The sequence below is a fragment of the Zonotrichia leucophrys genome, chromosome 7 (assembly GCF_028769735.1).
Source record: "Zonotrichia leucophrys gambelii isolate GWCS_2022_RI chromosome 7, RI_Zleu_2.0, whole genome shotgun sequence".
Taxonomy (NCBI): Eukaryota; Metazoa; Chordata; class Aves; order Passeriformes; family Passerellidae; genus Zonotrichia; species Zonotrichia leucophrys.
The window spans coordinates 18983105-18997546 of record NC_088177.1 but is presented as its reverse complement, the minus strand read 5'-3'; the positions used below and the strand labels follow the sequence as shown (position 1 = coordinate 18997546).

General features: G+C 40.1%; 1 protein-coding gene across 3 annotated transcripts; it reads right to left on the bottom strand.

The window, feature by feature from the left end:
- Positions 1–4229: 4229 nt before the first annotated feature.
- Positions 4230–14428, bottom strand: STRADB (STE20 related adaptor beta). 3 transcript variants are annotated; one of them, XM_064718955.1, is made up of 12 exons: positions 14117–14428; positions 11554–11610; positions 11126–11206; positions 10667–10766; positions 9930–10051; positions 9308–9416; positions 8713–8836; positions 8084–8255; positions 7566–7670; positions 7105–7334; positions 6504–6546; positions 4230–6044 (listed from the first exon to the last, which is right to left on the bottom strand). In XM_064718955.1, the coding sequence occupies exons 2-12, from the start codon at positions 11563–11565 to the stop codon at positions 5892–5894; spliced, it is 1251 nt and encodes a 416-aa protein (XP_064575025.1). In that variant the 5' UTR covers positions 11566–11610; positions 14117–14428; the 3' UTR covers positions 4230–5891. The 3 variants fall into 3 exon arrangements, with proteins under 3 accessions (XP_064575025.1, XP_064575026.1, XP_064575027.1); XM_064718956.1 differs by having other exon boundaries at positions 9308–9386; XM_064718957.1 differs by lacking the exons at positions 9308–9416; positions 9930–10051.
- Positions 14429–14442: the final 14 nt, after the last annotated feature.

Genomic DNA, 14442 nt, shown 5'->3' with positions numbered 1-14442 from the left:
AGCAGAATTAATTTAAATGACTGAAGACTGGGAGATCACAGAAAACCATCAGGTAAATACCTACAGCTAAACCTAAGCCTTACCTCTCTCTCCCTTTTTTCCTCATAGCAGTGTGGATGGTGCTATTGCATTCCTCGGGGCGGCTGTGCTTGTAACTGCTATGTAAGTCCCCAGGTACTCGCAGAACCACTGTTTTCCCTGGGTGTTATTTTTGTACGGTGCCCCCGGGGCTGCTCTCTCCCTTCACGGCGGCCAAGGCGACCTCCCAGCCTGAAACCTGCCCGTTGCTGTTTCTGGGGAGAGGTGCTTTAGGGGCCGTTTTTTCCTGCCGTGTATCGCCCTCCCGTCCCCGGTGCGTTTATTTCCCGAGCAGCTTGTCCGCCGCGGTCATTTCGCTGCCCCTCAGCCCTGCCCCGGTCCCCTCTTTCCCCCTCAGCCCTGCCCGGTTCTCCCTCTCCCCTCAGCCCTGCCCCGGTCCCCTTCCCCTAGCCCTGACCGTCCCCTTTTCCTCCCTGCCCGGTCCCTCTCCCTCGCCCTGCCCCGGTCCCCCCTCTCCCCTCAGCCCTGCCCCGGTCCCCTCTTTCCCCCTCAGCCCTGCCCCGGTCCCCCCTCTCCCCTCAGCCCTGCCCGGTCCCCCCTCTCCCCTCAGCCGTTTTCCCGCCCTCCCCTCGCGCGGTAACGGCCGCCAGGGGGCGCCGGCGGGGCCGCCATGTCGGACGCGGCCTGAGGGAAGCGGCCGCGCTGCGGTCGGTCGGTGGTTTGGGGCAATGCGATCTAAGTGGGATACCCAGTCAGAAAAGGAAAAATTCTCCCGTGCTCCTAAACACGAATCAAGCTGTTCGCTTTAATAATTCTGTGTTTGAAATTTATGTAACCTTTTCTTCGAACGATACAAGTTGTAGAGCCCTCTGTAGCTGTAAATTGCCTGTACCGTTTGCCTGTGCTGTATTCATTAAAATAGCCATGAGAGCACGGCTATTCAGGACACGGGCAGGCCTCAGACAGTGATACAGAGACAAAAAACAAGATGATCTCTTGGATAAACATCCATACCCACTGCCAGATGTCGTAGTTAATCCTCACAGTGAAAATAAGCAGATTAATGTACTTTGAAGGGTGGGGAGATGACCCTCTCCACCCCTTCTCACCCCAACAAACAAAACTCAAAACAACCCCAAAAAAATTCCAAAACAAACCAATCAACAAAAAAGAAAAAACTGTAAATTTGAAATTGTTGAAATTGAATTGAACAACGGTAACATTCTTCCATTTTAAATGCTTGTGATGCTGATATTCAAGCACCTTTGTAGGCCATGGCTCGCCAAAATGGGTCATTTTACCAGTCCAGCATAAGGAAAAAGAAAAGTTGCCAAAAAATTCCTGACTGGATATCAAAAGAGAAGCAATGTAGAGAAATGTGCATTGCCATGCCAGCAGCGTCTGGGTCAAATGTTAATAAATATGCTATTTAGGAAGAAAAACCAAACTACTTTGTTCTCAAAACTAGTTTGAGGAAATCTAGTAATGTAGTGAAGAAAAATCATGGAAAGTATGCTGAACCACCTTTTTCAACATCACATGCTGCAGGCTCCAAGGATTCAAAATCATGTGTTCTCCCATGATAAGGGAAACTTGAATCAGAAAGTGGAGCAGGAAAAATAGCATGACAGCCAGCAAAATATATAATTCCACAAGTCTATGATGGCTCCATCAGCTACTGTAGAACAACAGCCACCTCAAACCAGGAAAGCATTTAAAGAAAACTCATCCATAACAGACTTGCCAGATTTCCAATAGGCAAAAGGAAATCTGTTTGTAAGAATATTTTTCTTTTGACTGCATGAAATATGAGAATTAGAAAGATAATACTGAATGAAGAATAAGCAAACTTTGAAAATAAAATGTAGTAGATAAACTCAGCATTGATACTCTTTACCCATATGTCATGTAAATATTGACAAAACAGAGGAAAACCTCTGCATCCTGCCAGCAATCCATTCTCCTCCATTGCAGATGGATTTCGTGAGAGGACAACTAAATTCCACAAATCTGAGTATGAAGGTAAATTCAGTAATAATGGTATATTCTATAACCATATCTAAAAATAAAACCACCACTTCATTGCAGCTAACTTCATATGGGCTTTGGGGGCATTTTTCCAGAAGTTTCTGGGATAGTCTTTCAGCTAAGAAACAAACATATGTAACTAATTTAGAGTAGAATTAGTTGTTTTCATCTGGGAATTATGGAGGTTTCCACAGGCACCTGTTTAAACCTAATATTCTTTCCTTCATCCTACCTCAAGTTCCTGGATAGATTTAATTATGTTGAATACCAAATGTTATTCTGCTGCCAGATTATTAGTAGACCACCTCAATTTTCAGTGGTTTCTTCTTTTATAAACTCAATTTTTTGTTTGTTACATCCGATTGTTTCATATTATGGTTCTTACAGTCCTTTGAGGTCTTTGCTGTAATGTGTACTGTTTCTGAATTTTAATAGTTTTTCCTTGTTCATACAGGGTAGGGATGGCCATCATTAGGACAGGCCATTGCTGCTACCTTGGTTGTTTCAGAGGTTTATTACACAAACTAATATACTTCAGGAAAGCAACTTAACAGCATTAAAGGCATGTTAAGTAGGTATGTAAATCACCTGCTTTGGTACCTGCCTCTTGTCAAGAGAGGTTCAGAACAGTGGTTTTCAAATGCTTTCCCATATTTTTACCCATCTTCTGGGTTAAAAACTACTTTGATAGCACTTGAAGAAAAGGAGAGGGGTAGGGGAGAGAGAGAGGTATGGTAAAACTCTGTTATTTTAAAAAATATTTATTTCTGTTCATCGAGTGGAAGAAACTGTTCTCTCTTCAATGGGAACTTGTTGCATTGATACTCTTTAAAGTGAGGAATTAATGTATCAGAGCAAGTTGATTCTGAGTAGATCACATTTTCTTCTGTGTTCATCCATTCAGTCATGCACAAACTGCTGTGGTATCAGATCAAGACAGTAAGACACTTAACAGCATTGAGCATATGTAATGTTAATTAAAAGAAGTTTTCTATTATACAGGCATTTATTATTATACAGTGCTAAATGCTAGCATAATTAAAGGTGGCTGCAAAAAACCATTTGGGTTGTTTTCACAAGTATTTCAAAAGTTACCAGATTAGATAGATTTCTGTTTCATTGGCCATGAGATTTTGCAAATGTATAGGTTTTATAAGCCCTTTTGAAAATATATCATGTGGAGCCTAAATGCAAGATACTTGGAAATTTCAAGTCCAAGTTTTAACTCTAATTAACATGCTGATAACACACATCATTGCTATGAGCAAGAGTAAACAAGTGTTCTGAAAAAACCACAACCCAACAAAAAGCTGTTGTGCTTAAAACTGTCAGCTTGGAATAGAAAGTCTCTGCAACTTTAATCTTAACAATGCAGATCATCAACCTCAGATTTTGAAAACTTAACTGTATGCAAAAACTTCAGATTTTCAGAACAATTGTTTCCCAGATCATCTTTTCAGTGGCAGGTAGTTGAAACCTTAAAAATATGATTATACATCATCTTTCCTAATAGTATTTATTTTGCCTTATTCCTTAATAGAAAGCATCAGAGTTAATGAGCAAAATTATATAAAACCTTTCAGTAAATATAATCCAGGGAGTATTTTCAAGAAGTCATAGTGCCTCTTGATTGCTTTTGTTTGAAGAGACACAGTTGTTGAGAAGCAGTACTTCTAAGAGTAAAGACTTGTGGGCTTTTAACTTAAAAAATTAGATTTGATTTTCTTCTTAATGTCAGTACAGAAATTGAAAGTGTTTAGAAATGTTTTAAATTTTTTTTTCCACAGAGAGGGCAGCAAAGTAATTCCACTGGAACATGTAGTGGTTTGAATGAATTTTTACTGACATTGTTATTAGTATCCAAGTTCATTTTTATAGAGTCCATGGCACTTGTTGCAAGAGAAGCTTGAAAATACTAGCAGTTAAGCTGCCTGAAATTTTCTGCAGTTTTTAATATAGAAATAGTTATTCAGGTCTGTAATTAAAATGTGTAGAACTTCATGTGTGTTCTCACTTATTTGACTTGCTTTTTTACATGTACTATGTTAGTCAAAAGTTACTTGTAGATGCTGTTGAACATATTCAACTTCCAAATCTATAATGGCTAAGAATTAAGAACATGGGGTTCATATGAAAATAGTACCTTCTCCAAGAGTACACAATTAAGTTATTAATATTTTTAATCAGAGTAATTTTCTAGTTTCAACAACTATTTCCTTACCTAACAATTGACATAGATATGATTTTTTTTCCCTGTAGTAACAAGAAGCTGTTAGTATGGCTGGACTATGGTGAAAGCAGAAGTCCAGGAATGACAGATATAATTGGAGGCAGATAGGGTAAGTGTATTGATAAGTCTATAATCTTAAGTTTCACATGTTAAGTTTAGGAATATAGAGCTCTCTTCATAGCATAATGAGTAGAATCAACTTTTTTGCTGATACTTTTATGTGGTCATTTAGAATTTTATGTGTCTCTCAGGCTTGTATTTGAGTCATTTGGTCTTCAAGGCCTTGTGGCAAAGCTGCTGGCAATGCAGCAGTATTCTCAAAGGTGGCTACAGGCCTGCTCAGCTATGGAAGACTTGAAGACTTATGTGGAACGTTGTTTATGTTGAAAATTTAAAATATATCCATTCAATATCTATTTATACATTTTTACCACCATCATGCTTCCATCAGCAAAGTATTAGAGCCTTAGGGACACAACTTTTGCTACAACACTATGAGAATATCCAGGTTTTTAAAAGAAAATAGCTGCTTTTGTTCAGTTTGAGTTGCCTGGTAGAGTATGAGAGGTGAGAATTTACTGAATTATAGGAAGAAGACAGATTTTTCATCTGACTTAGAACAAGTAAATTTACTAGGATCCTAGTATGGCTGAATTGATCCACGGGAATTTAACTGTGCCTTGCAGAAGAGGCTTGTTTGAGACCAGCAGGGCCAGTGAAGCTCAATGCATGTTGCCTTTTTCTAAGAAAACAGTATTAGGTTCTGGTAAATTCAGGTGGTGAACAGGAATACAGTATAAATAGTATAACTTTATACTATTACCCCAGTAACTTTAGATTATTTAATATGACTCTTCAAAATTAACCCGTACCTGCTAGAACTTGAGACTTACTTTTGCATAGTGAGACATCCTCAGATTAACTGCTAAAATGACACAACAATAAACAGAGGTGTAAAAGCCCAGATTTGTACTAAGAATGTGAACAGATGCAAGAGCAGGAGTCCCACTTCTAAGCAGCTTAACTTCTTTGGGAAACACACAGTATTAGAACTGCATGAAAAATGATGCATACCTAACTTTTGGTAAATATGACAGCATGTCAAGTGAAAAAAATGTCTTTTGAGAAAGAAACATTTATTTACATAAGCAAGTAATCTGTGCAGTTTCACATTTCATCTTGGAAGTGGAGGATTTCTCCTTACTAAAATGATTTGGGTCATAATGAAAAGACAAATAGATGTTTAGGTAAGATCACAGCCAAATCCCAGGCCTGAATTCAGAAAGGCATGTGGACTGCAGCACTGTGAGCTGATAATACAGTACAGAGTAAGATTACAGCAGGGAGTCTCTTGTTAAGGAAGACTTTGAAAGAGAGAGATGGGCACTCAGCCATTCTTTATCCACAGTTTTCCTTACAGTCAGAGAGTGAGGCACGCTGCATTTTGTGATGCCCAGAGGAAGTTAATGAATTATAGCCACTTCATGGCATTTCAAGTATACTTGGTCTAACTGTATTTTAATCATAGAAAAGCAGCAAATACAAATCACATTTTCCTTGTGTGAAACACTGGAGAGGTATCATTGGTATTTATTTAGAATTCCCAGTCTGTATCATCTTGATTTGTAGCAATACGTCCAAGTTCAGTCCCAACTGCTGTTGAGGGCAGTGCCAAGCACTCTGATCTGTTATTTTGAATAGGAGGTGGTAACAGGGACAGTAGTGAATTCTGTGTTTGCTCCTTTACCTAGAAAGAAGAAAAGTTAAAATAACGCTGCACAAAAAAGTCTCCATAACTTTGCAACTGACTTCATTAAAAGCATGTGAAATCAGAGCCATGTTCTTGCATGTTACAGTACTGAAAGTAAAAGGATGAGAGGTTTTGCTTTCACCACTCTATTAGTCTTTCAAGACTAATGAAACCAGCTGTGCATTTCTGCTTTAAATAAGGACTATTAATAGGTTTTTTTTAAATTAGTTAGGCTGCCTTTAGTTAAATTAAATCCACTTAATCAATGGGGAAATTGATTAATCTTATGCTTCCTACACTCTATCCATACCATTTTGTTAAAAAAAACCTGGGAAGCAGTTGTGCTCTTATAGGATGCCTTTTAGCTCCAGGTAACTTCATTACTTTGTAATCTAGCTCTTTTTGTGGCTTATTTAGGTTATAGCTGTGTCATTTAATGAAATATAGTAAACTCACCTGTCTGAAGAACGTATGCGAAAGCAAACTGCTTGCTGATGGCCTGAATCATAAAATGAACAAGATAATTATGTTTTGGAAAGTAAAATACTGCATTTGGATAATGGGCCAGATTGAGAAATAAATTTAAGCCCTGTGGTTTTTCCTCCACAGGACGAATGTGAAGAATGAGAAAAGCAGCACACAATTCCTACATTCTATGCCTCGATTTGTAATGAAAGCACTACTGAAGAAATCTATTTTTAAAGGCCTTTTCATGTTTCTGCTTAACAAGGAATTAAATGCCTCATTCAAAAGAGACAGAGAATTGAAAACATATATTTCAGATTTCTGGGTTTTTTTCCCTTGGACAAAGTAAATGTTTAAAAGTTAATTTTACTTGTTACAAAGAACAGTTATATTACAAGAAATTCAGGGGCCAAATGACTTTAAAAGTTTGATTCCTTTATCAGACAAGACATTTCTTACAATACCAGTCTGGTTTCACATAGTGCATCTGCTCTGAAATTCTGACTAACAGAATTCAACTGATCACTGTATGTGAGTTGTACTTGGTCTTAGATGGAAGCGACAAAAAAATCAGTTTTCACCAGGACATTACCTTTTCTCAGGGTCCTGTTGCAAGCAAAGTTCTACCAAGTTGTGGAAAGCAGGTGAAAATGTTTTGGAAAAGGGCATTTGAAGTCTTTCACTGGTCATTGTGCGTGTCATGCTCTCACCAATTCCAGAATCGACACCTGACCGGGAATTCTTCATCCTGGATTCCCCCCGGGGAAAGGTGTTTATATCCCAAGGACAGTAGGTGGGACCTTTCAGCTTCTGCAGCAGCATCTAGTAGGAAGGCACAGCACTATGAGAGTTCAACAGCTCTCCAGACCTATCCAGGATAAGCTAGGAAACTCCAGGGATGGAGGGATTATTTATTCTAGAAGGAGGCATGTGTATTTGAAGTAACAAAAAGCAGCCACTACTTCAGCAGTAATAGCATTGGTTCCTGTGAGTAAAACAAAACAAAAAAATGCTCAGCATGTTTTTAATTAGAGAAAAAGTTTAGCATTATACCTGAGTGCGAGGCATATCTTGAAATGGAACGTGTCCATTGGCTAATTCACATGCTGTAATTCCCACACTGTAAATGTCAGACTTCATGTTATAGCCACACAAATCCTGTGAGAGAAGAAAGACATTACTGATCACTGAGGCCATTGAGCAGTGCCAACAAGAACACAAGTGCCTGCTTCAAAACAAGATTCTAATGCCCTATAACCTGCACACTATTGAAGCAATTGAATTGTGAAACCCCAGACTTTTTTCAGAAATCTGATGGCTGTACTGAACACAAGTTTCAGGATTTGCAGTAGTTTCCAGGAGGTTTGGGTAAAGAGATTTAGTGCAGCATCACCTTACCAACAGCTTTAGAACTGGTTGTCTCTAGAAGAATTAAAAATTCAGTATGTACATATATTTTTAGAAGTTACAGTTCAACATATTTCATTGCAATTCTACAAGCAGACTTAAGTTGGAAATCGAGTACTGCCACTAACTTTGAATTGGAAAAATTATGTGTAATTTATACTAACCTGTCTCAGTAGTTCAGGACTCAGCCAAGGAAGCACAGATGTACTAAACTTGGGGAAATCATACACCACCTTTGACTTCTGTCCATTGCTAACTAAACTGTAGAGGTTGTTTAGGCCAGAGAGAGAAACCAGTCCATCCTCTGAAATCAGAATGTGGCTAGCTTTAATATTCCTGTAACATAAAGTGGTAAATTTTAGCTATAAGAATTACTCTAAGTACTACTAGAACAGAAAAGCTTTCATATTTCATTGACTTCTAGTGAGATGCTAGCATGGAGTTCATGTCTCTATTAAGAGAGATGATCAGGAAAAAAGTGCCAGAAATTGGAGAAGGGCCCTTCTTCCCTGCAAGGGGTGTAAACTAAGGAAACTCCTTCTATAACTCTGTTTCTTCTGCTTCAAAGAGACAAAGCCAGGCAGATGTATAATCCTTACAACAAGTGGCTTGAAGAAATGTCTAAACACATTTTCTGTTAAAATTAATCCTGCTGTATTATTGAAAAAGTTGTTACTTGTGCACTGTCTGATACAAGGTATAGAGGAAAAGGAAGGAAACAATACTTAAGATAAGATGCTGGTTCTAGTTCTTGTGTCCTAGTCCTAGTTCTTACCTATTGACATTCTCCTACCTGTGAATATATCCATTCTGGTGCATGTAATTTAATCCTCTGATTGCACCAAACAGAATGTTCCCTATCAAAGCTTCACTCATTCCTTCAGGAAAGTAAGTCTTCAGCAGGTGTCTAGCTGAACCTGGAAGTGAAAAAAAAAACCTAGCTAGGCCTAACAAGTCCTATTAAATGACTTATCTGTGTTTCCTTCACTGTACAGACTCATCAAGAGCAGCATTCAATATTGACTCTGGTGCATCATTACATGGATGTAACTGATGCCCCATGCCATGCTCCTGTTAACTGCAAGTCTGTGCCCAACCTGTACTCAATGTAGACAGGTCTTCTATTTAGGTTAGCAGAAGCTGTATACAGTCAAATACATCTCCCAGTTACCATTCCTCACATGGTGGGTGCTAGGGCTAAGTGGAATTTAATGCAGTTCAAATACCAGTCTTCACTGGGGAGGAAGTTTTCTCTAAAGAAGTGGTTTGGGAGAGTCTGTTTTTTCTACAAGACAGGAGATGATTAAAGAGAAACCTCTCATGGACCAGGTGGTCCAATTTGTACCAGTCCTTTCTCCTATTCCAAAATTGCAGTTAACAGTTCTTACCATAGGCCATGAATGGGGAGATGACCCAAAGCCAGCTTCCAGCTGTAAACACTGTCCAAAATGTCATTATGTTGGGATGCTGGAAAAAGTGTGATAAAACCACCTCATTCTATGGAATTAAATGAAAGTGGATGTGTTAACCACAGAACAGCACTCCTACCAAGAGCATTAACTAGTAATTAGTTATTAATTATACATTAACTAGTAATTAATTAGTAATCAGATTGTTTCTTTGCATTTATACACATTTATGATTGCAGGTGATGTGCATAGCCTGCAACAGAAATGTAAATAGCTTGTCCATAATTGCATTTGTCAGAAGTAAATCTAGTTTGTTCATAGTCCAAACTTCTGGTGTTAAATAACAGTACATGTTATTTAGAAGATGTTTCAAATAAGTTGTACAATTACAGAAGCAATTTTTAAAGCAATTGTCAGCTGTGGTCTTCAGAAAGCAACTCTCAAATTTACACATGCATTATGTTTATTATATTCTAATCCTTTGGAGGGAAAAACTAGACTGAAATGACCCAGTTCAAACAAAGGCTACCTTTGCTCAGCAATCTCACTTGTATTCCTCACTATCTTTATTGGGCTTTGTGCAGAAATGCTGTTCCTTTACCTGTAAGGCTTTCAAGTGCTCTTCAGAGCAATTTTCGAGGTCTGTGATCCTTACAGCAACTTGCCTGTCTGTAGGTGTATGCCGTGCAAGGTAGACTGAGGTTAAATTGTTGAACCTCCTTCCTGAAACCAGAAATGGCTACCTTAACATTGGAAAGCATAATAAGCCATCACATGGTCTTCTTCATGTTTAGAGATAATTTTCCAGTTTTAAAATTGGAATTGATAGCAGTGTGTCCTTTTGTTTCAGAATGCCAAGACCTTAAGTAATTGCAGCAAAATATATGCAGCAAATTAGTGAAGCATGGCTCTGCTATTTTGAGAACAACTAAAAGTGTTTGAAACATACATCAGCATCAATTATACATCCAAATGAACACTTATATGCATATTGACATAAACATATGCAGGCATATGGATCTAAGGCAGCCATCCTTGGAACAACCAACATGGGTACCCAAGGGACAAGGTGATGATGTTACTTAAGGCTGTATTTATTGTCACATACCACAGATTTGGAAAACTGACAAGTACATGCACAAACATCAAGAGACAATTCCAGGTAATTGTTGATTTGTCTTAGATCTTGAAATAAGATATTACTAAAATATAAGCAATGCTCTGCACTTTTCTCAACTAAGAAGACATAGGAATAGTCCTTCATGTTCCAAACTTAATATTTACTGCAGTTAGCAATTGATAAGGAAGAAGAAATATTTTAAGGTTCATTTATGTTACCTATTTCCAGCTGGAGTTCATAATGAGAGACATTAGAAGAGCAAAATACCATTTCATTCTTTCCTGTAGATGGGGGAATCCAGGCTAGATCAGAATCCGCCTAACAGAGAGAAGAAACAGTTCTCAAAGTCACTATGCAATTTAAAATCATTTATATTTTTAAAATTAATGCAAAAATATTATTAATGCTAAAGTCCAGTACTCAAATAAGAACATTCAAGCTGGTACTTTTACCATTATTAAGACTTAGCTTTAGGAGTTACAACTTTTGTGTGTGTTTGTTTTCAAACTGGCACAAGATTAACACTTAGATACCTATGGTCTTCTACCAGAGTGGAAGCCCCAAAGTACTCTCTTTATTTTTATTGTCAACATTTCAAGAAGTATTCCCTAATAAGGCTATTTTTAATATGCACCAGCTTTATATTTAACCTTGGGAGTTAAAGTTTCTATTCTTACCAGGCATTCATGGGTGCTGCTCTGAGATAGCTCTTCTGGTCTGATTGATTCAACTGGTGTACGCAGAATACAGGAGCAGTCCTTAAGAACAGAAACAAGTGAGTGTTGGTGGAGTTGCTGCAATTTTTTTTTTGTTAAATATGGCAGTACAAAAATGTAAAAAAGTAGGTCTTATAAGCAGCAGTTCAGAAAGTCTTCTGCTGCAAGTCAATCAATCAAGAGGTTAAGAAATAGCATGAAGCACACACACGGCAGACCTAGAGAGAAGAGACATTAAAGTCTCCTTCACCAAAAGCAGACACAGTGAAGTTCAAACATGTCAGCACTGTGGAAATCCCCACAAACAAGACATTTCATCAGGGCTTTTCATATTAAGGTATAGCTGGGTAACAAGGTACAACAGCCAAAATTTTTAAAGACAAACTTACCAAACAAGACATGGAACCGCTTTAGATCAGGGGAAAAGTCATACACACCCATTTATCCTAGGAAATAAATAAAGTAGCAAAGTAAGATGATACATAAACCTGTGATAAACTTAAATCTCCTTAATCATAACTGTGAGGCATTCCTGTCAGCTATCACACAAAAAACCCCAGAACTCCAGCTCAGCAAAAGTCTGCTTCTATTTAACTACCATATCAATTTCAGACTCCACACTGAGGACTACACGTCAACTCGTGTTCCTTTTTAATTTATGGATTTAGGAATTTTACTGCCAGTTCTGAACAATCAATTTACTTGCAAATTAACTGCAGAAGTGCAAAAAGTAAAAAAGAACAGACTTATGAATCCTTGGCAGTTTGTTGGAAAAGAAACCATTGTCTGTTGTTTTAAAGGAGCACAGCTGTGCTAGGCAGATCTTGGCTTGGCGGTGTGCAGCTGAACTAAGCTCACAAAAAAAAGCAAGACAGAAGCAATTGCACTTTACATTTCACAAGTGAGGTAGGAAATAGTATTGTAAGGGATTTCAGTTAAAAAGAAAAAAAAAAAAAACAATTCCCTCACAGATCAGAGTAGCCTCTCCGAAAGTCCTCTAGCAAATTTTATGTCTGATGCTTTGGAGGCTTAGGCAGTGGGAGAGATGCCTAGTAAGAGTATCAAAGTTTCTGTAAGTACAGAATGGGGCTATTTTACCTTAGCTATAAGCAAGTCTTCAACAGTAAAATCATTATGGTTGGAAAAGACCTCACAGATCACAGGATCTGACCATTAACCTAACACTGCCAGGCCCACCATTAAACCATGTCCCTAAGCAGCACATCTACACGATTTTGATTACTGCCAGGGACAGTGACTCCCCCACTTCTCTGGGCAGCCTGTTCCAATGGCTGACAACCCTTTCAGTGAAGAAAATTCTCCTAATATCCAATCTAAACCTCCCTTGGTGTAACTTGAGGCCAGTTACTGTCATCCTATTTCTTGTTATGTCAGAGAAGAGGCCAACTCCCACCTCACTAAAATCTTCTTTCATGTAACTGTAAAGTAAGAAGGTCCCCCTGACTGAGCCTCCTCTTAGCCTGGCTAAACTCCTTCAGCCACTCCTTTCACCAGCTCTGCTGCTCTTCTCTGAACACCCTCCAGTGCCTCAATGTTGTTCTTCTTGTGTGGGGGTCAAAACTGAATGCAGAACTTGAGATGCAAACTGGCCTCACCAGGAACTACAGAGGGACAATTACTTCCCAGGTCCTGCTGGCCACACCACTGCTGATACAAACCAGAAAGTCACTGGCCTTGGCCACCTGGGCACACTGCTGGCTCACGTTCAGCCAGCTGTCAAACAGCAACCCCAGGTCCTTTCCTGAGAGGTAGCTTTCCAGCCACCATGAGGAATCCTACTTGGTAGCTGATAAAAAGTCATATGCAGGTAATTATTCCATGTTAATATGCAATTTTTGTATGAAAGTTAACCTATAAAAGCTGAAGCACTATACCAGAAACTGATATTTTTTTTTATTAAGGAGCTAAGCTTGAGTATATCCTGCATTTAAATCATGTATACTACTTAATCAAAGGAACACTCTTGAAAAGCTAACAAGCCCCCACCACTCCATTCACTGCCAAATATCCAAGCCGTTCCAGTAACATTTTTACCCCAAAGATCTGCTGTAATTCCTTATTAGAGATACCAAACAGAGACAAAAGTCAATCCCTATCAGGTACTGGGCACCTTCAGAGGATTTGCACTTGACTTAAACAACTTTGCAACTTCACTGAAGAAGTTTGTAGCAGAGTAGGAAAAACAAAAAACAGAATGCAGGTGCTTCAGGATACTGCCTAGCACTGTAATGGCTACAGCATCCTGGAGAGAAGATGCCTCATTCTGCTACACAAGACAATTTATTCTGCTGCTTGCAATATGACACCATGAAAGCTCAGCTAAAGAATACAGTCTTAATAACTATGATATACCAAAGTCAAATTATTGTAGGCTTGCTTCAAAGATGTATATGTATAGGCAGCCAACAGAAACATCCGTGATGTACATTTACTCAAATAACACTACAGTTTTAAGGTTTTTATTTTTTTTCTTACGTAGGTTGACATTGTTTCCATCTTTCAATATGGCTTTGGATCATGTCCCCATATAAACTTTTTCCCTGCCCCCACATTTTTCCTTCAGTATCGCAGGCTTTTTTTTTTTTACTGTAGATAGTGACAGTGTTGTACAGGTAAAATGATACATCCATCGCACTTTGTCCAAAGCTTCAGCTAGCAAACAGTGCATGGCAGAAAAACCCACAGAAACCTGTGTCTGTGAGCTAGGGGAGTGTGAAGGCTCCGGAGCCGAGCCCCGGTACGGGGAACGCGCGTTACTGGGTTCTGCTGACGCTGAGCGGCAGCTCCTACTTCAGCGTTCGCAGCGACTGAGGCAGCTCTCGGCCGTGTATCTCGAGTGAAATGATCCGTCCGTGACAAAGCACCGCAATGTGCGGAAGGACGCCCCGCAGGCTCCCCCTCAGTTTCTCACTCGCTCCGTTAAGTTCGTACCTCGCCTTTCTCGCTGGGCCCCCGTCTCCCTCTGGCCTCCCGCGGCGGCCGGGACAGGGCTCCGCTTCCCGCAGCCGCCTGCCGAGCTCGGTGCGCGCCGCTCCCTCTCCCCGGCCCGCCCGGCTGCCCCCGCAGCGGGGCAGAGGGCGCGGCCGGCGCAGAGCCTCGGCGCAGCCGAGCCGCCTTACAGGGCGGCAGCGCCCGTTCCTGCCCGCCGCCGCCGCCGGACTCAGGGCCGGGGGCCGGCGCCGCCGCCGCGCCTCCCGCCAGAACCCCGCCCCGCTCCCGGCCCCGCCGGGCCCAGCGGCGGGGGCCGCCCGCACCAC

Bases quoted from the DNA above. Each gene is read 5' to 3' on its own strand.
- STRADB (XM_064718955.1), bottom strand. The intron at 10,052-10,666 runs GTAACATAAATG...TTCTGGTTTCAG, and splicing joins TGAACTCCAGCTGGAAATAG to GAAGGAGGTTCAACAATTTA. The intron at 7,335-7,565 runs GTATAATGCTAA...CCTTCCTACTAG, and splicing joins AAGATATGCCTCGCACTCAG to ATGCTGCTGCAGAAGCTGAA.